At 53.1% G+C, this 21,897-nt stretch overlaps 9 protein-coding genes across 9 annotated transcripts; 2 read left to right on the top strand and 7 right to left on the bottom strand.

The window, feature by feature from the left end:
* Positions 1–850: 850 nt before the first annotated feature.
* On the bottom strand, positions 851–2,700 carry PHYSODRAFT_352808 (hypothetical protein; the record flags this gene model as incomplete). The annotated part of the gene is made up of 2 exons (XM_009537821.1): positions 1,491–2,700; positions 851–869 (listed from the first exon to the last, which is right to left on the bottom strand). Exons 1-2 carry the CDS (start codon positions 2,555–2,557, stop codon positions 851–853), a joined length of 1,086 nt encoding a protein of 361 aa, XP_009536116.1. The 5' UTR covers positions 2,558–2,700.
* Positions 2,701–5,692: 2,992 nt separating this feature from the next.
* Positions 5,693–6,226, bottom strand: PHYSODRAFT_526200 (hypothetical protein; the record flags this gene model as incomplete). The annotated part of the gene is made up of 2 exons (XM_009537820.1): positions 5,693–5,998; positions 6,062–6,226. The coding sequence occupies 2 exons, from the start codon at positions 6,224–6,226 to the stop codon at positions 5,693–5,695; spliced, it is 471 nt and encodes a 156-aa protein (XP_009536115.1).
* A 630-nt stretch (positions 6,227–6,856) lies between these two features.
* Positions 6,857–7,426, bottom strand: PHYSODRAFT_527843 (hypothetical protein; the record flags this gene model as incomplete). The annotated part of the gene is made up of 3 exons (XM_009537819.1): positions 6,857–6,922; positions 7,007–7,075; positions 7,154–7,426. Coding segments are annotated over 3 exons (408 nt in total), but the record flags the coding sequence as incomplete, so codon positions are not given.
* A 463-nt stretch (positions 7,427–7,889) lies between these two features.
* PHYSODRAFT_413288 (hypothetical protein) lies at positions 7,890–8,461 on the bottom strand (the record flags this gene model as incomplete). Its single annotated transcript, XM_009537818.1, has 2 exons — positions 7,890–8,138; positions 8,216–8,461. Coding segments are annotated over 2 exons (495 nt in total), but the record flags the coding sequence as incomplete, so codon positions are not given.
* Positions 8,462–9,982: 1,521 nt separating this feature from the next.
* PHYSODRAFT_526754 (hypothetical protein) lies at positions 9,983–11,488 on the bottom strand (the record flags this gene model as incomplete). Its single annotated transcript, XM_009537817.1, has 1 exon — positions 9,983–11,488. One exon carries the CDS (start codon positions 11,486–11,488, stop codon positions 9,983–9,985), a length of 1,506 nt encoding a protein of 501 aa, XP_009536112.1.
* A 682-nt stretch (positions 11,489–12,170) lies between these two features.
* PHYSODRAFT_339825 (hypothetical protein) lies at positions 12,171–12,758 on the top strand (the record flags this gene model as incomplete). Its single annotated transcript, XM_009537816.1, has 1 exon — positions 12,171–12,758. One exon carries the CDS (start codon positions 12,171–12,173, stop codon positions 12,756–12,758), a length of 588 nt encoding a protein of 195 aa, XP_009536111.1.
* Positions 12,759–14,858: 2,100 nt separating this feature from the next.
* On the top strand, positions 14,859–15,275 carry PHYSODRAFT_306078 (hypothetical protein; the record flags this gene model as incomplete). The annotated part of the gene is made up of 1 exon (XM_009537815.1): positions 14,859–15,275. The coding sequence occupies one exon, from the start codon at positions 14,859–14,861 to the stop codon at positions 15,273–15,275; it is 417 nt and encodes a 138-aa protein (XP_009536110.1).
* A 1,837-nt stretch (positions 15,276–17,112) lies between these two features.
* On the bottom strand, positions 17,113–18,546 carry PHYSODRAFT_526559 (hypothetical protein; the record flags this gene model as incomplete). Its single annotated transcript, XM_009537814.1, has 1 exon — positions 17,113–18,546. One exon carries the CDS (start codon positions 18,544–18,546, stop codon positions 17,113–17,115), a length of 1,434 nt encoding a protein of 477 aa, XP_009536109.1.
* Positions 18,547–21,545: 2,999 nt separating this feature from the next.
* Positions 21,546–21,869, bottom strand: PHYSODRAFT_339823 (hypothetical protein; the record flags this gene model as incomplete). Its single annotated transcript, XM_009537813.1, has 1 exon — positions 21,546–21,869. The coding sequence occupies one exon, from the start codon at positions 21,867–21,869 to the stop codon at positions 21,546–21,548; it is 324 nt and encodes a 107-aa protein (XP_009536108.1).
* Between the last annotated feature and the right edge of the window lie 28 nt (positions 21,870–21,897).

Here is a 21,897-nt window from a genome sequence, read left to right as displayed (position 1 = left end):
CGAATCAAATCCAAGCATTACTCGCATTCCCAAAAGCTAGCAGGGGTCCTATCGACAACGGAAACTCGATGACCAAGTCGCCCGATTGTTAAACTTTATCATGCCGTCAGTATGATGTAGGAGCCACCGCGAGTTGAACGGTATTCGGACAGCGTAAAAGCGCTAAAAAAATGTTCTTTGGGAATTGCCGTTCGCTTTTCGGAGTCTTGCACGCTTTCAGTTTCCGATTTTAAGTCAACTCCTCAAGCCGATAACCTCCACCAAAGTACCCGATGTTTGCCGGAATCGCGCTATCCTCGGCCGTTGCTCTCGCAGCGCTCACGTCGCGTGCCGATGCCCACGGATACCTGGAACAGCCCAAGCCGAGCTGGAAGGACTCGCCCAACCCTGGTTGAGTTGTTCTGGTAGACAACTACTGGGACATCGGATCGGGTGGTGACCAATGCGGCAAGTTCAAGACCATGGCCGAGGAGAAGAAAATGGGTGTGAAGGACGTCGTGTTGGACATGGTCAAGGACCAGAAGTGCGGCAACACGCTGGATAATGGAGCCGCACAGCCGATCCCAAGCGACGGAAAGGTCAAGTGGTTGGGCAACGGCGGCGGAGGCTTCACCCACGTCGGCCCCTGTGAAATTTACCTTGATGATAAGATGGTTCTGCACGGAGACAACTGCGAGGACGAGTTCAAGGGAGGAGACGTCGGATCTACTCAGACGTCGGATATACTCGTCGTGCAACGGAGACTGCACCTTGACCATCTACTGGCTGGCGTTCCAGAACGCGCAGTGGCAGGCATACGGTAAGTTTGTACCTACCTCTATCTCCACAAGCTGGATAATTTCTCACTTCCTTACATATTTCTTGTGTTCCTTTGTGCAGTTAACTGCGTGCCTCTCAAGGGCAGCGGAGCGTCAACCCCAACGACCGAGGGCTCAACGGCTCAGGAGTCGTCCTCGAATTCCGCCAAGACACCTGAAGCTCCATCCACCCGCCAGCAGTCCACGGAAGCTTCCTCCACGGGTAACAACGAGGAGACCCCGGAGACCCAAGCCCCTGCTGCCACGACCCAGGCAACCCAGCCGCCGTCGACGTCGACGCAGACCGAAGCTCCCTCGACTGCGCTCGACACGAAGTGCAAGGCTCCGGCTCGTCGTCTTCGCAAGAAGACGGCGGCACTGGTTGCCCAAGACACTAACTAGCTGTAGACAATGACCGGTAAGTTGTTGCGATGTGTATGTAGTGCTCTGTAGGAAGCAAAAGATAATGAATGGGAGGTTGGTGAGCAAGGCGTTTGTATTAATCTGCATGATGTTATCTATCATTCTGTGAAGTTTATCCATCACTGGCGTTCTGAACGTTTTAAAAAAATGTTAGTCTATTATTCATGACATTCCATGAGTCAACTACTTATAGGAATCTAAGCCGTGGTCTCAAATGCGTAGCACGAATCCAGTACAGAAAGCACGTCCATACGAATTCCCAGGTAGAACATGCGTCTGCGCAGCAGCTGCGGCGCGAAGTTGCTGGGCAATGGGGTGGCGCCAAAGCCGATGAGGCACTCCATCGGGAACTCGCCGTGGTAGCTGGTGGCGGTTCCTCCGTTCGGTCGCCGGTTTTGGCGCGGAGTCACATGAGACGGCGTGGGGTTGTATAGCACGTTGGCAGACGCCTTCCCTCGGTTGTGAAGGCCCTCAGGGAAGGGGTCCAACAGCGCCTTACCATTCACGTACAGCAGCTCGGGCGTGTCGTCTTTCACTGGCATAAAGTGCGCCAAACTCCCGCATAACGAGTCCGGGTGGTTCTTCATATCCTGATTCCGGGACGACTCGATAACACTCGGGCCCCATGGGGAGAAGAAGTACTCCTGCTTGGCCAGGGCGTAGGCGATCCAAAACGTCTCCTTGTCTCCATAGGAGAACTCCCTCTCGAACCTCTGCACTGTAATGAGCCAGAACATGACGGCCATGGCCTTCCCCGACCTCGACTTGTCCACGACCACGAGCGACGAGTCCATTTCATGCGACGCCTCCCGCTTGTACGCGTAGCTGCGCTCCAGGTAGTCGGGGATCTGCACGCCCCCATTCAGTCCAAAGGCCGTATAGTTGAACCCATTCAGCAGCGTCTTCAAGTAGGACGAGTTGTTGACGTCCTGGTTGAACCACTCCTTGCTCCAGAGCACTCGGTCGTAGAAGAAGGTCGTGCCCGTGCGTTGGTAGCCCTCCGTGGTCCTCAGCACCGCTGGGTCCTTCAGGAACACGTCGTCCACGTCCATGAGCATCACCTCCGCAATGTCGGTGTGGTACAGCGCCAGTGGCTTGAGCCACCAGGTGCGGAACTTCTCGGCTGTCTCGCGCTTGAGCACGCCGCGGCCCACCAGGTCCGAGCACACGTCCACGACCTCCACCCGCGCGTCCGCGCGCAGCAGCATCTCGCGGTTCTTGGCCGACATCTCGTCCGGGAAGCAGTGGTACACCTGAACCAGCTCCTGGTTGCCCAGGCAGCGCAGGTCGCGGATGAGCGACAGCCCCATGGGCACCGCCGCGTTGTGCATGCACATGACGATGCCCCTCTGGCGGGACACGGACGCGTCGAACTGCGCGACGGCCGTCTGCTGCTTGCGCTGGTGCACGGTCGAGGCGGCCCAGTGCCGCACGCTGAGGCCGCCGCCACTGGGGATGGAGCCGGAGAGGAAGGTGGTGCACATCAAGACCACGGCGCAGCAGAGGAAGAGCAGCAGCAGCGAGAAGTTGACGGCGCGGCTGCGACTGCGCGTGGCAGGAGACGTGAAGAGGTCGGAGAGGACGCCGACGGGCCCATTGGCGCTGCGGCCGTGGCGGCTCCTGGCGCCCAGCATGGCTGCGTGTACGTGGCGTGGCAACTCGGAGACTGTGGCCCAGATTGACGTCCGGATGGAGATGAGAGGGATGGACGGTCGCTGCGATACTAAAAGCGAGGTTGAAGATAGAGCAGGGACACGGGTGGTTTTGAGGGTGCGTTGGTGCGAGTTAGCGGTGGATGTTGGAGGAGCAGATGTGTTGGAGTAGAGGTAATCACTCTGATTTGAGGTGCGATTTAGCGAACCCTGTAGATGCTGAAGGTATTGTGTGGTTGCGTGGTACGTTGGACATTTCTTTGTACAGGATATCAATGATTAAGGCGCGTTCTTAAGTTCCCGGGAGCTGGGACCGGGACGAACGGGACGATACCCCTCGTCCGTCAAACTTGATAATTGTAAGCATTTTTTAGGCCCCTAACTCTCGGGAACTACCGCGAACTACGGTGGAAGAAGAACATGGTCAGATAGCCCTTTCGAAACGTAACAAAGTGGTGCACACTTGGCGCGCATTAGTGAAGAAATGAAGTAGCTAGAGCGAAAGTCCCACGTCCCGACCACGCGAAAATGATGCGGGACCGGGACAAAACGAGCTCGGAAATAAACCTAGCCCGCTTTCTGAAAGCCAATCAAATCCATCTATTTCGTCCCGGGACTTGGGACCGGGAACTTTAGAATGGCCCTAAGTCTCTTCTTGTATCGCGCCTGCGTTGTCTCTGGTAAGCTCGGATGTGAAGCGCTCGTGGTGCAATACCATAACCCCACTTAGCCCAGTCCGTAGGACAAATGGAAGGACCAAAAGTTAGGCGCCTTGCTCCGTATAACTAGAAACAAATAGGATCATGTGACTACATGGGCACAATCCCCCGTCCTAGCTGTCCTGGTCGTCTTATCGGTTTAGCGTCCTCCATTGTCCTTCTCGAGATATAAGCCGTTGAAAACTTGTCTCTCGTAACATCGAATTTTGCCGATTTGTCCTAGCCTAGGACAATTTTGACTTGATTTCAGTATGATCTCAGCTGGATCTATCTTTAGCGCCGATTTCCCTGCCCGATGCGCCTTATAAGACACACCTTTGGGGGGTCAAAAACACCCCATACAAATATCAAGACATTTTGGACCTTTTTCGGGCTCCCTGGGACAAAAACGGCCGGTGTGTACCACACCAAAACACGATTTGGTCCTATCTCCTAGGACAGTTGCCAAGTCCCAATGCGTCATTGGTTATTAATACTAAGGTTGGCTGGTTGAGGCGCTCGCTTCAGAATGCGCCGACCACCTGCGCCTCCATTGAACTCTTCAAGACTGAGGTCTTTCATGAACGGCCCACGCAAATGAGTGAGATGAAGAAACATATATATTGAATCGCGCTGAGCGGAAATTCTGTACACAAAAGAAGAGCAAGAAGTGGACGAGCAGTTCAGCTTTGACCGCGCAGCACACACGGGTAATTCGCATCCAACCAGCAGCACATTCTGAAACGAGGCCGGGCTCATCCGATCCGATTCTAGGCACGCCCGAGAGGGCACCAAAGATGAGTGACGCTCACCTCGACAACACTGCACCCCGAGGCTTGAAGTTGAGCACACTCCAGGTCTGCTGTAGTATAAAAGGCGGGCAGGCTCTGCCAACTTTGATCAAATTCAATACAGTGCGTAGCTTGCGGCCTTCGGAGGTGCGAGTCTTCTCTCGCTCTCTCGGATGCTGCCAACAACAGCAGTTCGCTCCTGCTGCATGTGCAGTCTTCTCGTGCGCCTGCTAGTCCTGCCGCTGATACTTCCCTCTCCACGGCAGACGAATTGATAGCCATTGTATTGCTAAGGAGCGCACGCCTTAGCCCTGGATCGGAGACCAGCGCCCTCATCCATTGATGGACGATGCTGCTACCACCGAATTTAGACGGCCATTATTTGACCATTTAGGGTGCGCCGCTGTTCCTCAAGAACACGTGTCGAAATGTTACCCATTAACTAGGGGAAAACTATTTTATCTTCGTTTTTGTGTATGCAAAATACACCATTGAGATTCAGTCTTTTCGGAACGATTCTAGATTTTGGAATCGTGGGACTTCGCGGATTTTCGTGATGGTTGAAATTAATTTTGGTACGATATTTTCGGTTACAACAAATTAATACCGAAATCAAATGATATGTATATTGAAGTTGAAGTCACCCTCTCATCCCTCTCAAGCTGCCTCTTTGCCCAGGAAAGCAAGTGTTTTCTGCAGATAGCGCAGCCGCAGGTACGGCAGCAACCTGTAGATGCAGTCGTCCCACGAAGCGTCGCAAAGCAGCATCTCCAGAACTGCGATGCACCACACGCCACAAGAACTGTTGTCCTGCTGAGTGCACCACTCCACCTTCTCGTAGTTCACCATGCCACCTAGCTGAAGCACCCCTTCAATCACGATCCGCACGCTTTTTCAATGACGGTGTAGTTGCTTCGACTTTGTAGAGGGTCGAACATAAAGCATGTCGCCGTCTTCGTGCCCTTGGCGACCGTCCTGTCGATTAAAAACGCCACCCAGTGCCGCTCGATGTGAATGATTCCAATGACACGCTTGTTCTTAGGGTCGCTGGACCCGAATCCTGCCGCGGTCCTGCGTTTTTGCTCCGGCAACGCAAAGTCGTGATAGCTGGGGCTGATGATGCCTACGACGTCCGGGTAAGCGTCGCGCAAAGCCATCAGCGACACCAAGATGGACGTGGTATGCAGCCACAGATTCTCACGGAAGTCCAGCAGTTGGTGTCCGTTCACACATTCACCGGGCACGCGATTTACGCTCAGATTGAGCGTTTCGACGTAAGTCTTGTGCTCGTTCTTCAATACACAAGATACTTTGTTAGTTTTGGTGCATCTTCAGTTCAAATGCTGTGAATTGTTTCTTACCTTTGTGGTTGCCCTCGTGTCCGTGAACGGCTCGCGAAGGTCTGCAACACGCCACTCCACCTCGTCAATCCACTTTGTAGTGCGCATCACCAACGCGAATCGCTGACGCGCCTCCAGGATGCTTGCCGTAGCGTCCAGCTGATCAAATGTAGCGTAGCCGTAGTCTGGCCAGTAGTCAAGAAGGTCGATGTCCTGCCTTGTCTTGATAGCGTGAATAGCCTCCGTCACAATGGGTAGCGGAGGGATACCCTTGATAAACGGAATGTCTTGGTCGATCTTGAAGGCTCGGACGGACAGCGGCCCGGTAACATCAACTTGGGGCAGTACAAGCGCGTCAACCATAGGCTTTGAGTGGAATATACTGTAGGGTCCGTCAAGCAAAGCGGCAACATCATCGAATGAAACCAATTTTCCCACTTTTCGTTGGCGGTACTTAGCTGCCAGTTCCAATGCAGCTTCACGGTCTTGTTTAGCTTGGGCTCGCTTTCGCTGAGCCTTGGTCATTCCATTGATCACTGGACGCTCCGCAAACGTCCACGTGACTGCCTTCGGGCCTTCTTCTGACGGCTTTCTCGATTCGGTGGAGACTTGTGTGGGTTCGGTAGAATCTTGTAAGGTTTGGTCGGAGGGTGTAGCGTTGCCATCTTCCTCTGCTTCTGCACCCGTTTGAGTTTCTCCATCAGCGGCCACATCGACTTCAACAGCAGTGCTGCAGGACTCCTCCTCACTTCTTTCGATTCCGCCAGTATCTTCAACCTTGGTGGTTTCCTTTGCTCTGGAGGTCACTAGCGAAAGCCCCGTGAATACGGGAATCTCGCGCTCTGCAAAGGCAACCACGTCGCCGTAGTTGAGCGCTTCGTAGAAATCCTGAAGCCACTTCAGCGCGATTCGAAATGTGGGTGTAGATTGAAGTGCCATTCTTGCAATGGTCTTCTCCGTTGTTGCCTTGGCTTCGATGTACATCGCAGCCCCCGACAAAGCTCGCTCCTTCGCTCGAGACGGACAGCTCCCTTGCTTCAACCCTCCACACGGAATTTCTCCCCAGTCGATGGTGTTTTCTGGACTCTGCACAATCCATCGTGTAGGAAAACAGTGCATCGGGGGCAGTACTGTTTCGAAGTTGGACGTGCTCCGGACGTACATCACGTGGCGGCAGGGTAGCAAGCAGGTCTTCATGAAGATACAGTTGCAGGAGTTCGTCTGTACAGCACAGATTAGATGTCAGTCGCCAATACCAAAGATAACTGAATAGACCAAAAGTATACCATAACTTGAATAGCTTACCCTCGTGTTGACTTCATGCACTTTTCCAGACCTTGGGCTCGTGACAGTGGCTCGTCCTGGTGTGTTCAGCTCAACCGTGTAGTCTGCGTTCGGACCGGTTGCCAAGGTGTGCTGTTTGGCGACCAATTCGAAGGAAAACGGGCTCACCTGCAAAGCCAGCAGCGTCAGCTCGCGGTCCTCCAAATCCCGCGAAGGCCGGCTCCCAACTTGATGGTATTCTGCGAGATATTGCTCTTCGGCATAGTGCTGCAGCGTCATCAGTGTAGACAGGAGTTGGTCGATAGTGAAGGAGTCGTTAATAACATCCTTTATCTTCCCCCACTTGGACTCGATCCTATTGTTGGTGTTGTTCGTCAGGTGCGGCGTGTTGCCGCGCTTGTAGGAAACCCACTCGTCCTGGTTACTGTCCCAGTTTGCCATGAACGTGCGGTACAACTCGTGTGATGTATCGCCTCCAAGCAACTCCAACACAGCTCCTTTTGCATCTTCATACTCGTCCTCGTTGCTTGCGTACACCATCAACCGCATCACGCTCTTCACCGATGACGCCAGACGTGCAGCCTGCTTCTTCAGCCAGGTAATCACATGCCACTGACACAAGAGTTGTCGAACGTCGGGCAGCTCTTCTCGCCGAACTTCTTTCTCATGAGCAGCCTTGTCCGTCATCACCACTTGGATTTTGGCCCAGTCAGGGTTGTTTGCTTTGAAGATCTCCATCACTCGGCGCAGATTGTCTTTGTGCTCACTGTCTACAAGTGCATGATGGACATATTGACCCTATGATAAGGTTAGAATAGTGTATTAGAGTACAGCACAACAAAAAACTTGTCTACGTCAGTACCTTTCCGAACACGTCGTGCACTACGAAGCTGAACAGCTTGTAGCGGTTCACGTTCGTGTCGTGCGTGGCATCAACGAGAATCACCTCCGGAAACGCTTTGAACAAGCGCTTCATTCTTGCGGACTGGAACGTGGCGACGCGAGCAACGTTGGAGTCGCTATCTACAAGAATTTGAGCAGAGTTGCCACCGTGCTGCAGACAAAACTCTTCCATCACTGCAAATGCGCGTTGCGCATCAGTAAGACCAGCTTGCTCGGTCAGTTTGTATCGCTGCACCATGTTGTGGACGTCCTTCCGCACGGTTTTCTTGCCTACAACATACCACCAAATATCCACAGCAAATAGTTAGGAACAAACCAAAATCACACAGAAAGTGATAAGACTTTACCTGTACGTTCACGCAGGTATTGCAAGATGCCGTGCGTGTTCGCCCCAGCCTTATGCAGCACTGCCACATCCTCCGTCAACTGCGGGTCCTTCACCGTCCGGTTCTCCGCGTAGCTCTCCCAAAGATGCTTGTTCAAGTCGTGATTGTGTTTGCCGGTGGCGTTCACGCGTAAACGCCAAGTTCCGCTGAACGTGGCAGCGACACGCACATTCAATCTCGCCTTGCACTTCGTGTCGCGAAGGTTGTTGTGGTGCCGCTTTCCCTTGCCCTTCGGTTCGTAGGGCTGACCATGCGTGCAGACCAGCGTTTTCGAGTACGTCACCCATTCCGCCGGAACCAAGGTGATCGGTTTCCGGGCCTTCTTTGTGGCTCGCTTCCTTTCCTTGTCATTTTCGAGAATTTGCTTGTTCCGCAGGAAAACTGACGTACTTGTTCGCATGGAAAACTGCTGGAATGTCTGAGCCTGGAAGTCGTCGAACGAGGTGTGGAACGTATCCCACGAGTCGAACGTGGTGCTGAATCCGTAGAACCACACAGGCACAACTCGCTTCACGCGAAGGTCATACGTGCGGGACGAACTTCGGTGAGATTTCGGTTCGGGTACCAACCGAATCTCGTCCCTTCGTCGTCTTCCTCGCTGTCCGCTTCGTCTGCGCGGTCTCCACTCCCGACGTCACCTTCTTCCTCTTCGACGTTGCCCTCATTCCCACGCCAGTCTTTGTCGTCTTCGTCAGCATCCTCGCTCTCTTCACCGTCGTTTTCAGCGGCCGATTCGCGCTCTTCATCATCGTTGTCTCCGTCATCTTCATCACTGGCGTCTGGGTCGGTGCCGAACGGCGGGGTCTTCTCCTCGTAGTCGGAGTCGTCCGTGCCGCCAGGAGACAGCTCTTCGTCGGCCTCGTCCAAAGCGGAAATGGCTTCGGCAAGGGCGCCGTCGTCAGAATCCGAATCTGGCTCTATGCCGAACATCTCGCGCGCGGCACGTGCTTCCCACCGCTCGTACATGCTCTGCTCGCGGGCTTCAGCCCGGGCCTTCTGCCCAGCCTTCTTCCCATCTTCACTTCGCAGCATTGCGGTAGCACTCCGAGTGCGTTTGTGCCTCCCGTCCATTGCCAGTCGGATCTCCTGCTCGTCGCGGCGTGCGCGCGCAACATTCGAGGCACGCTGCGCTTCCAGCATACCGCGATTGTACACTGGCAGCAGGGGGAGATCGCGCAGCGTCCTGTCCGTTTCATGCCGAAGTTCGCGCTGGCGCTGCCGACTCCGACTCCGCTCCGACTCAGCACTGTCGCGCTGCGCACGCGTCACATGGGCGTCTTCGGAGCCTGGAGGGCGCTTCGACGAGCCAGGCTAATAGAAGCAAATGTCAGTAACACATATTCCTTACCCATGACTCGCATGTAAGCGTACCGTGCCAGTTGTGCGCGCTATTCTTGTGCAGGGACCTTCACTCTTGCTTCTTTCTCTCTGGGGCCGATCGACGAATGCCATCCAAAACGGGGGCCGCGGGGCGGCTCTTATTTTTCGAAAAATCAGTGCCTCCGACGGTAAGGTAATTTATTGTCGCCCTCTTCTGACAAGTTCAACCCGAACCTCGAAAACTGGCTATATCTTGTCTACCAAATCTTCACAGGATTCGACTGCAATCACACTGAACGGGGAACACCGTTTTGGTGGTAGCAGCGTGTGCCTCCGTTGATTGCCAAAAGTGCGGACGATGCTAATCACCCCAAAGCATCTTGATGCTCTAAGCTCCAATGCTTTTCTTGGCGAGATCATCTGCTTTAGGTTGACCATTTTGAACCACTGCCTTCGTTGCTATCGGGCCTCGCAACTTCTCCAAGCGCGAGATAACCTCCTCCAGTGTCAGCCTCGACTGCGGATTCTTGTTGCACATGCCCATGACCAACTCCCGGGCGTTCGCATCGACAATCAACTTCGTAATATCGGCCGACAGCGGCTCAAAGCCCACCTCTCCAACATGCTTGGGCGCGCCAGAACTGGTGCCCAGCTTAATTGACGAGAGTGTGGGCACTAGCACGTCCAGCACACACAAACCCAACGAATAGATGTCGTCGTGGAAAGAAGGACGGCGAAATGGCTTCTTCTGCAGGCAGTTGGGAGCACGCCAACCCAGTTCCTTGAACGCATTCTTCTGCACTGATTGGTCCTGTAGAGCGAGCATGCCAAGTCCAAAGTCCGCCAGCTTCACTCTCCCATCCTTCGTCACCAGAATATTGTCACTCTTCAGGTTGCTATGCACGAATCGTTTGCTTTCATGGAGAAACTGTAGCCCCTTCGCTGCTTCGACCAAGCAGCCCCACATCTCGCGATCAACGTCAGCATCCGGCCAATTCGACTGACGTAGCTGCGCCAAGTAGTTAACCAGAGACCCATTCTTGGCGTCCTCAAGCACGAGAAGCGCTGGTCGACTGCAGTGCGACGCGCCGTACAGCTTCAAAATATTTACGTGATCCATCGAGTACCAGGTCTCCACTTCTTGTCGGAATATTTCAATGGCGTCCGCGTGGATAATGAGCCGCTTCACCACCACGTCGGTCGATTCAGGAGGCTGTTTCCCACCTTCTCCGTTCCCGCCATCTTTGTTCGCTTTTGAGGATTTATTATTCACCCATACACCACGATGCGCTGTCCCGACCGAGCCTTCCATCGGCTCCTCTCGAATATAAACCACGGCATTGGGGGGTATGTACCAGTCCGGGATCTTGGCCACACGGCCGTTCGACGACCTCACGACACTGAAGAAGACCTTCTTCATGCTGGCTACGTGTCGCGTCGAGTTCTCGGCCTTGTAGAAGTCGATCTCGTACTTTAGCAGCGTCAGAGCCTCCATCGGCTCGTGCGGCATCATGTTCCTCGCAAAAGGGAGCGCGTTCTTAGCGGCTCGGGCACTAAGTCCCTCCTCCTCTTGCTCTCTGCCGGCCATCAACTGCGTCTGCCACGTAGTGTTAGTACTATCGTCCGCCACGCCCTTGAGTCCCCCGACCTCCACCACTTGGTCCAGCTTGGAGCCTACAGCGCACAGATCCAGGTACATGCGCCTCATGCTGGCCAGGTGAAAGACGAACTTGTCCGTCTTGGAGAAGGTCGTCACAAACGCCACCAACGCTCTCACGGCTTCGCGGTACAAGGCGGCGGCCGAGTGGGTTGACGCGGTGGGCGCTGGCCGCTCCAAGGAGCGGAGCAGGAACTCGCCTGTGCGAGTGGCCCGCGCGTGCACGGGCAGCAGCATGCGTTGGTGCTCCCGGACGACCACCTGCGTCTTCAGGGCGTCGAGGTTTTCGTGCACAGCCTGCTGCATCTCGCTTGGGTGGGTGAGTGAGTAGGCTCCAAAACTGCTACTGATATAGGGGCGGCCTGCGCGGAAACGCGTGGAAAAGCCAGCCAAAAAGTCGAAATGAACCCTCGCTCCAAAGGCGATGGATACCCTGCCTGTATGACGCGTCAGCTTTCGGGGCTTCTCTGGGCAGAGGAGCAATCTGTCTTACAGATTGCTCCAACTGATAACATGGATGCTATCAGTTGTAAGCCATGGAGCTTCACTGATGTGTGCGGCGGTGATTCAAAGGTGATGCTGAGCATACGCAAAGCCCCCCCCCCCCCTCCCCTACCTCAAAACGATCTCACGCGTTCAAGGAGATGCTTCAACCAGACCCACTCCTGGGGGCCATCGATAGCTGCATTGGCGGCAATGTTTCTCGTTGGCCTACAGACAAGAAGAGATGTCCCCTGTTAAACGTCCCCTTTATTAACTTGAAGGGAAGAAGCCGGAGGGACCTCGCCTAGGACCTCCTGTTTGCCCGTGGAGATCAGCTGCACTATCTGCAATCGCTCTCAGCAGCTCCCCCCCCCCCCCCTCAGTCGGAGAGCTACGGGAGCAGACACGTAGGAAGTTCCTACTAGGAACAGGACGCATGGGTGGGGGTCGATGGGACTGGACCCGGCTGGGGGACGTGCACCACTCTCCAGCTCGGTTGGGCGACCACGCGGCGGCGCGATATCGATGCTTCCGTCAGACAATTGAAGCCATCCCGCATGTGAACGAGACGCTGTTCGGGCTGCTGCTGGCTGTCGAGAGCGCGCGCGAGGAGTTGCAGCCATTTGAGGTTGCCCCCCCACTCGTCCAGCTCGCAGGCACAAGCACCGCAGTGCAGCAAGTCCGACGGCTGCACCGCGTGCTCGACGAGGCTGTCGCTATGGCGGGCGATGGAGTTCTTGAAGCGATGAGTGAAGGTAAGTGGTCAGGAGCGTTGCAAGCGGAGAGAAGCGCACGGATCAAATGGTACTGGACGATGTTGGAGGAGAAGACGAGGTTCGACAGCGAGACAAAGACTTCTGTCCAGCAGGAGGAGGTTTTGACGTTACTGAAGGCAGCGGTGGACGAGGACAAGGTCAAAAGGGAGCTGATACCGGGCGAGATAGCGTTGATGGAGACTGTGTTCGACTTGGTTCTTCTGCGTAAAACGTTTCTTCTTCGACTTCTCGTCTTCTTTCAACGCTAGCGCATGGCCATCTCCAAAGTATACAACAACTTTTCCTGCCTCGGGAATAAAGTTCCTGGTCTCTTTAGGACGCAGCTTGAGCCATTCACGTCGATCCAGGCGGATGTGTAGATCCATGAAGGCCTCTACGTTGATAAACTCCTCGAGCAGCAAATGTAACAAAAACACAAGCTGCGCGTATGTGCAAGAGCCCTCCAATGCCAAACGCCACTCATGTGGAGTCTTCCGGTATGGTGATTGTCAACATTCCCCGAGCGCTCCTGATTTGAGTGAACGTATCATCCGAAGTGCATCGATCTGGAGTACGCTCAATCACCCTCACATTGCAAAGTTCCTCGGCGCGTGCTACGTAGGGAGGCGGCCGTTCTTGCTGCACGAAGGAACGCGCCCAATACTCGCGGCTATGACAGATCGAAAGGAATCTCCCGAGCGCAAGGTTCTGTGGCGGATGTTTGATCAAATAGCGCTGGGACTACGCTATCTACACAGTCGTAGGCTCGCTATTGCGAGTCTTACGACTCAGTGCATGTGGATAGCTCGCTTCGAAGGAAAGGCGGTCGTGGGATGCGGAGAGCTTGTGCATTCCAACCGCAGCGCGCTTTTGCGACCAGCATTATTGCCGCGTGGCGCAAACTTGACTTGTACTATCGAAGCCTTCACGCAAGTGCCATTGACGAGTCCAGCATCTCCAACGACGGTGATGAAATCTTCCCAGTGGAACGCCCCAAGTTTATACTGGTCCATGAGTGGGAGTTTCTTGAACGCATGGTACTGTCAACATCGGTTTCCCCGAAGTCATTGGGAAATTGGGCGAGTTGGCCGAGCGTCCTGCGGTGAACGTCTGGGGGAGTGTTGTGAAGCAAATTCGGACTCAAGTACCGCTAGAGGTAGAAGATGTCATTGTACCGAAGGCGGATCTTTCGATCCGAGAGTGCCTCGATTTGTGTAAAGCGTATGCGTATGACAACGAGCTCGGGCAACTCTACAAGCGCGTGGCTGATGTGCTGGAGCAGCTGAAGGCTATTGTAACTGCCCGAAGCGATCAGTTGCCGAAGATGGTCGAAGCTGTATCAATCTATTGCTGGTGCTTGGATCGGTTGTTTAGCTTGCTTCGTGAAGGGGGTGGCAGTAGTAGCCTCTCAAGGTCATCATCTGCTTCAGGACAACAAACATTTGAGTACGATATTGGTGAAATTCACGAGAGACTGGATTGCCTGCTCGATTCTCATGTTACGTTGCGGAGAAATGAGATACATGACTGGAGTCGGAATGCACTATCTGAACCTGAACAAGTTGTGACGAGCTGCCAGGCAAGTCCATGGCTGATTACCCCCGACGAAGTGCATCTCGACGAAGAGATTGGTGATGGATTGTTCGCCACAGCATGGAAAGGGACCTGGTTTGATACGCCTGTTGTGGTGAAACAAGTCAAACGTGGCGAACAAACTACACTTGCAGAATTCAAGGCAGAAGCCGATACTTGGTTTCGACTCAATCACATCAACGTGGTTAAATTGTACGGTGCTTGTGACGCCGACCAACCGTTTTTCGTTTGTGAGTTTGCAAGCCTGGGTCAGCTGGACAAATTTCTCGCACAGCATCGCGAGGACAACCCATCATTGGTTTGGTACTCCCTCGTGAATGCAGCGCTTGGACTGCAGCATCTGCATCGAGTTGGTGTCGTTCACGGAGATTTGAAGCTCAACAATATTTTGGTTGGCGACGATGGGATTGCCAAACTGTCTGATTTTGGCTTGAGTCGCAATGTTGATAATGGAGAGTCGATAAGTGGAGGCTTGTGGTGCCTTAAGGTGGAAAGCACCAGAGTGTATCTCTGGGAAGCAGGCAACGTATGCGTCTGATGTCTTCTCGTTCGCGATGTGCATGATAGAAGCTGTGAGTGGGGCCGTGCCGTTTGGCAACATTGGCGAAAGTGTAGCAAAGTTTCGTCTGCTGCGAGGTGAAAATCCTCCACAACCAGACGCATTGAAAGGGCCAAAATGGGATAATATGTGGCGGCTGATCGAGAGAATGACGTGCTTCAATCCCGCAGAGCGAGTGACGACAGACGAGGTTGTCGCTCATTTGTGCTCCTTCATAATGACCTTGGACATGGAGCGCCTTCACAAAACCCATGGGATACTCGTGTATGACAATGAGTTGGTGTCGCGACCACATGTACTGTTGCAAGTGTTGACGTTGGCGAAGAGTGCGAACCGCTCAATAGCCATCTCAGCGGGGAATTATGTCGTGCTCATACAACAATATCGATGGGCCAGTGGTGCTGAAAAGCGAGAAATTGCTGCAATTATCGACTTGCTCCGTGAGAAAGATGGACGCGTGGTCAAGTGGGCTGTAACTGCACTCGCCAACCTGTGTTGGGACAGTGACAGCAACAAGGCAACTTTTCGTGCGGAAAATGGCATTCCTCGGCTGGTGTCGCTGCTGCAGCCAAGAAGGAAGGAGAAAGATTTCATTTCTGTGGCGGCAGCGCAGCTCGAGTGCTTACTTATGTAGCGCTAGGCAGCAGATCAATTCGAGCTCAGCTCGATAACTGCGGGGCTATTTCTCGTTTGGTAGCCATGGTATGCAACGGCAGCAGCAAAGAGAGGGGCCGCGCACTCACTACACTGGTAGCCATATCAGGAGACAAAGCCAACATCCCCGCGCTAGTACGTACTGGATCGATCCGAGAACTCGTTGGCTTGATACAGACTGGAACCTCTTCACAACGAAATAACGCTGCAAGCGTGTTAACGAACATAGCTGTCGTCACCCAGTTTGAGCAACTTGTGGCAGATGCTGGTGTGATTCCACTCTTCGTGCGAATGCTTGAAAGCAAGAGCCGCGAGTGTTGCTGCAAGGGGGTTGTCGAATTTGGCTGCAAATCAATCTAACCGCAAGAAGATTGCCCAAGCCGGTGCAATTAAGCCCCTGGTGGGCTTGGTTAAGGACGGCTCTGAGGAAGAGAAGACTTTTTCAACAGCAGCGTTGATCGATTTAGCAATGGAAACTGAATTTCGAAGTCAGATTTCTCAAGTGAACTGTATACCGGGCTGTTGTGGACTTACTACGAAGTGGGACTGCTCCTCAACAGGAAAAGGCGGTCTCTTTGCTCCAAAATCTTGCTTTGAGTCGCACCAACGGAGGCAAAATTGTGGACGCTGGGGCTGTTGAGCCATTACTACGATTGGTGGTAGAGGGGAGCGATCTTTAGAAGGAAAAAGCGGCGGCAACATTGATGAATCTGGCCCACAACCGACACAATATAAACGCGATTACAGCTGCAGGCGGGGTGCCTCGATTAGTTGAACTTCTTCTAAAAGGAAGCCAAGCGCAACAAGTAAACGCCCTGGCCGCCTTGCGGAAGCTTGTCGATGGCGATCAAGTTAACGTCCCGCTTCAGATCGTTAATGCCAACACGATCCCGTTGATGGCGCAGCTGATGGAAAGTGGCAGCACGGAGCGTCAGCGCCGCGAAGCAAAGGAGATCATGGAGTTTTTTTCGTTTGCGTGTGCGCAGCGTAACGCGAAGGACAAGTCCATACTAATCCCAGCGCTCTTGCGACTACTTCACGTTCATTACAGACCGGCGCGAGTGCGAGCTTCGGCTGCATTGGCGTTTAAAAACATTCTTGATGTAGCAATGCTGATACGATCGAGCGACGTCCAGGCACTCGAAAAGTTACTCAAAGATAGAACGCTGGGTCGGGAGAGAGAAATTGCTCTTGCTGCATTAGTGAATTTGTCGAATTCAGCGAAGTTAAAAACCGTCATGGCCCACGTCGGCGCTTGCTGCACTAAAGTGGATGTGCCAATTTGGTACGGAGACTGAGCGTGACCTCGCTGAACGCGCGTTAGAGAATTTCTACAAGAATGCTCACCTTACAGCACCTGTGCTTCCGAGCAGCCACTCGATAATGCTAGGGTAAAGGGCGAGCTTGTCGTGAAGTGACACGACTCCGCCGTTGAACAGGTCATCCAACGGCCAGACAATGCTGGAGTGGTTGATAGTAATAGTTTTGACTCCGAGAAGATCTAGGAAAGTAGCTAACCACGAGACTAAGCAAAAAGACCACACTTTCATTCTTTCATCGCTGCGCTCAAGTGGCTTACGACAAGCTGCGTTAAGTGAGGCTTCAGTCACGGTTAGATCCCTTCAAGCCTAACACCAAAAACTGATTCATACTTTGAAATTCCGTGCTGTATATTTTTATACTTTAAAAATGAAAATTATTCAAGAAGTCGTTTAGCTCTGTACAGCTGTACATGTAGTTCTTCAATAACGCCACGGGAGCTTGTATAATTCTTCACTTGTTCCACTTTAGCTTGATGTCACTTCGGTACGGCAATTCTACGCCGTCTTGGCGCGGTCAATCCCCATTCGGTTCTCCTCCAGCGCCTCCTTCCACGCCAACTCCTCCACCATCTCGATCGCCTGAGCCATCGTGGGTCTCTCCTCAGGCTTGTGCATGACAAATCTCTCCACAACCTCCCATTCATCATCCCGCAAGCCTTCAGGTCGTGGGTAGCATTCGCACTCTTCAAGTTGCTGTTTCACGGTATCATCACAGTCCAGCCCGTAGGGAATATCACCTGTACGCGCCTCAAGGATGCACAGCCCGAATGCGTACACGTCTCCAGCTTTTGACGGGTCGAGGCCAATTCCCAGGTTGTATTCCGGGCCTTTCCAGCGATCAAGCGCCCCCACATCCGACCCTTTGCTCAGCTCAAAATGACAAATTTTGGGAGTGCCGTCTCTGGCCACCAAGATGTGGGAACACTTCAGATTTCCGTGGGCCTTGCCTTGCTGGTGAATGTAGTTCAGGCCATGAGCTACCTGCAAAAACATCCGCCACAACCGTCTCTGGTTGTCCTCGTTCTCGTTCGCAAAGTAGTGGATGAAGTTGCCGTGCGCCGCGGCGTCTTCCCACACAACCACCGGTTTGGCCTCCACGAGCGACTCACCCAGCATCTTGGCCACATTCGGGTGTTGAAAGCCGTGCCAAATCTCCGTCGCGGACCAGAAGAGCTGTCTAGCGTACCGGTTGTCGGCAGTCAGGTACTGCGCGACGAGCCGCGTCTCCTGGTCGTACACTCCCCGCTTGACCTCGCAGCCGTGAGTCTTCCCCACACCGTCGTAGTCCTCCCCGAAGTCCACGTCTACGGACGGGATGTAGAAGGCCGAGATCTTGGGCACGTGCACTTTGGAAGCCAGCATTACTTTCCTAGCCGTCGTCTGCAATAGTCTCGCCTGCTCAGTTGTGAGCTCGTCCTTGTGATACTCCAGCTCGTACTTCATAATGGCCAGGATCTCGGCGATCTCGGCTGTCGGCAGCTCGGCGACCGCGAGCTGCGGCTTCATCACGCGGGTCTCGAACGTCGCGTACATGCTGGCGCAGTCCTGGGCCCATAAATCCCTCCACTTGGTCATCTCCGGGTGGCTCCGCAGCCCTGCGTAGCCGAAGAAGCGGTCGATCACCTGGTGCAGTCCCTTCAACTTGTCGAGCGTCGCGCGCTGCGTGGCGAAGCGCACGAGCAGATTCAGCTCGCGGTGCTTGCTCACCGCCCGCTGCACCCTCGCGACCAGTCGCCGGAGCAGCACGAGCAGCCCAACGCTTGCGCGGAGGTCATGTCGGCCGCAGCCGCGCAGTGTGTGGGCGACGCATTGCAGCCGCGCGTGGACTCGAGCGAACAGGACGCGGAACTCGTCGTCCGAGTCCGATAGCGCGGAGACTGCAGCGGGCTCGATTAGGTAGGCGGAGACCCGCGCCGCGACGTGGAACATGGGCTGGTTATCGTTGTTGTATGGAGCCCTGCCCGAGCGGGAGGAGGAGAGGAGATGATGGATGTATGATACGAGGCTATTGCGCGCGTCCTGCAGACTGAAAAGGAGAGTGGAGGTCCCGCATGAACCCAATTGGGATGGTTCGGTGGCGGGGTTTGTCTTGATTGTGACGATTGTGATGGTAGCGTGGTTTCAAGGTTGGGGCGGGCATAAGCTTCAACTGGATATCCGTTCCTTTCTCGTTGCCGGTATACAGTAGTTTGCTTGTACATGTACAGCGAGGCACTGCAATGGAATGTTCGGGTTCAGTTTACTAGGGAAGCGCTGGCGCGTGTAACTTGCCGGTGTGCGAACTGGACGCAGGACCACGCGGGACTTGCCCCATGGCAAATGTAGAGTGCGGGTTCAACTACTGTATCCTGCGAGCAGTGGGTGTCCTATGGCTTGGGTAGGATAGACCGTATCACATCGATGATGCGGACAGAAAGTTGAATTACTGCTTTACCCAAGCCTGTGCACAGGGGCAACATTTTTACGGAGTCACGCAGCTGGAAATGGTCACTGATGGGTTTATCCGATAGGTTCACTGCAAGTTACAAGTTCACAGTTCGTTAGGACTGTGTCTAGTACACGTGCTATCGGATTTGTACCCCAGGGGTACTATTGCCCCTCAAGCCTAATTCTATTTCTTTCCCCATATTATACAGGCCGATTTTTATACCCCTGGGGTACAATTGTCCCCCGAGTCCATTTATTATTTCATTTTCGCGTTACTTCGCTTACTTCAAAATACCGGTTTTTATTGTTACTTTACTTGCTGTTACTTCAATTGTGAACATTACACAACGACTAACTACAGAACTCTGCCTGAATACCGAACGCCTGATATAGGCTCTAGGTTTATAAAGAGATCTCAGCGTTACCAGAAAAAAGGCTGTTCTGAATTAGTTTATCTTAGACGGGATTTGACGCTTGCTTAGTTAATCAAACCCGAGTAAAGCAGTGCTGAGTTGTTTCAGCGCTGACCTTCGACCAAGCGTGTTCGCACCACATCAGTGCGGTTAGTATCTCTACTTTGTACTACTCGTAGAGGGCGTAGCGGGTAGTGCGCAAATGTGAAAGTGGAATCGTAAATACAGAGAAGATCGCACAGACAATCAAAAGGGCGCCAATTTTCAAACTGCACAGCTTGGTACTTTTAGCCAAACAAAGGTATCCTGAATTTTTACATCAGTACCTTTGCCCATCTCCGTTCGTCCTGTTGTTGGACCTTGAAATATTATTTATATGAGGTTATGTATTGTATACCCGTTCGGTATTGAGGCAGATTTCTGTACCAGCACGGGCGCGCTGACCGAATACCGGCCGAATAATATAGGGAAATGTATGCCGGGCTAACAGCGTGCTAAACTAACAGCAGACCGTGCTAACAGCATGCTACATGCAGGAATGCAGGACCAGGTAGCGCTCCGAAAGAACAGACTTGACTTGATGACGAAAAAAATGCAGTGCATACCACATTTTATGATACTATATTGACGCAAATGCTAGCTACTGTACGCGCTCGAGTCCTGAGCCATCCAGCTGTTGGGTCGCGCTAGCTGTCCCTGCTGACTCGACCTCGCACTGGCAGGTTGTAGCATAGAAATCTGTAGTCTACAATACAAATTGTCTATCATTTAGTCAGTTGCGATGAAGTGGCGGGATGAGCTGTCTTGGTTCACCTCCAGCAGGACCTTATTTAGAATAGTGAACTCCAGTCTATTTAGCAACCAGCGAACCCGGGTCGAACAGGACACTTCACCCAACCATAGTGAAACGAAGTCTATTTAACACTCGAATTACTAAATCAGCGCCGAAGGGTCGGGACAGGACAGCCCCCCCTTCCCAACTTCAACCCACTACCCGTCATTCGTGAATTTGCCCCGTCAGACCCCAGGCACCCGTGCGTGAAGCGGCATCGGTAGAAAGCTCGTATGGATTGCGACGTGCATGAGCTCAATGGTGAAACTAACTTGTACTGTTGTTGAGGTGCTACAGGTATGGATTTAGTAGCGGCGAGGGTCGAAGCAGCGGGCCAGGTTCGTGGCAGCGACGGCGCGTGCGGTTGAGCTCCGGGTGCTAACCGTGTTGCTTTCGTTTGTGTATGCAGGCAGCTTTCATGGGCTAGCAATGGAGGCGGCGAGTGAAGGAGTTCTGGACGGAGAGTGACGGGTTGAGGGGAGCGGAAGGGAGCTGGTGTTGGTGGTGCTGTGGATCGAGGGGAACGGAAGGGAGTTGGTGCCGGTGTTGCTGTGGGTCTTTAGGGCAGTACTCGGACATTACAATAAAGTATTATTTTATTGGTTTCATTGGGCATTAACAAATAAATGCATTGAGAAGCCAACAATAATAAATAATGGATACATATATATTACTGGGATAGGAAGCAACGTTAGTGCTGCTATCGCAGACCAAACAGGATTATACTGGGATAGGAAGCAACGTTAGTGCTGCTATCGCAGACCAAATAGGATTATATCTGTGGTACGTCAAGTCAAAAGGTGACCCCTCTTGACACCTAACTGGTACATTGTCCTGAAACCGGTGTGGCCCCAAAGGATGATTCGACTCAGCATACTGAAGTCCAGTCTATTTACCAATCAATCTAGCAATCGTTGCTCATGATTAGACCCTGCATAGTGAAAGCCAGTCAAAATAGCAGTCTTTGGTTGAAGGTGCAGGGATTGGAGTTACTAAGCTGTGGTGGATGTTACTTGGTAGAGTAATACCAAGCACCTGCGGTTAAGGAAATATAGGTGGACGCGCAGAGCAATAAGGCATAATTAAGCGATCGAGAACATTGCATACATTGATGTAGTATGATTACGGTGTTTAACGCAACAACAAGAACAAAATAGTATCCAGAAAAGACCTCATATTCAATTTCAAGGAACATGCTGGTCTTCCTGTAACCAGCCAAGCTTGCCTCGTGTTCACCAGATAGTTCAAGGCGTAAACTAGATATCTGGGTACACGTCGAACGTCAACCCACCACGAGGGCCGATGTCAGCACCAGTAACAAAGTCCCTGTAGCAACGGCCAAGATCCTCAGGGTCAAGTGGAGCCGGTGAGCGCTGATTGAGTTGGAGGGCGTGCACTTCATCACGGCACGAGAACAGTACCGCGTAGATAGCGCTTTCTTTCTTCGGGTCTTCGTTGTATTTTTCCACTGCATCAACGAATGGTTCAGCCTGGGCAATGTTCCTCTCATCCACAACCACCACGTCTGCGGTTCGTAGCGACGACGCAAAGTCATCGAGTAGAAGCTGCTCGTCATCCATGCGCCGTTTATCTCAAATCTTAAAAAAA

Source organism: Phytophthora sojae (genome assembly GCF_000149755.1).
Source record: "Phytophthora sojae unplaced genomic scaffold PHYSOscaffold_11, whole genome shotgun sequence".
NCBI lineage: Eukaryota > Oomycota > Peronosporomycetes > Peronosporales > Peronosporaceae > Phytophthora > Phytophthora sojae.
This window is presented reverse-complemented; position numbering and strand designations above follow the sequence as displayed.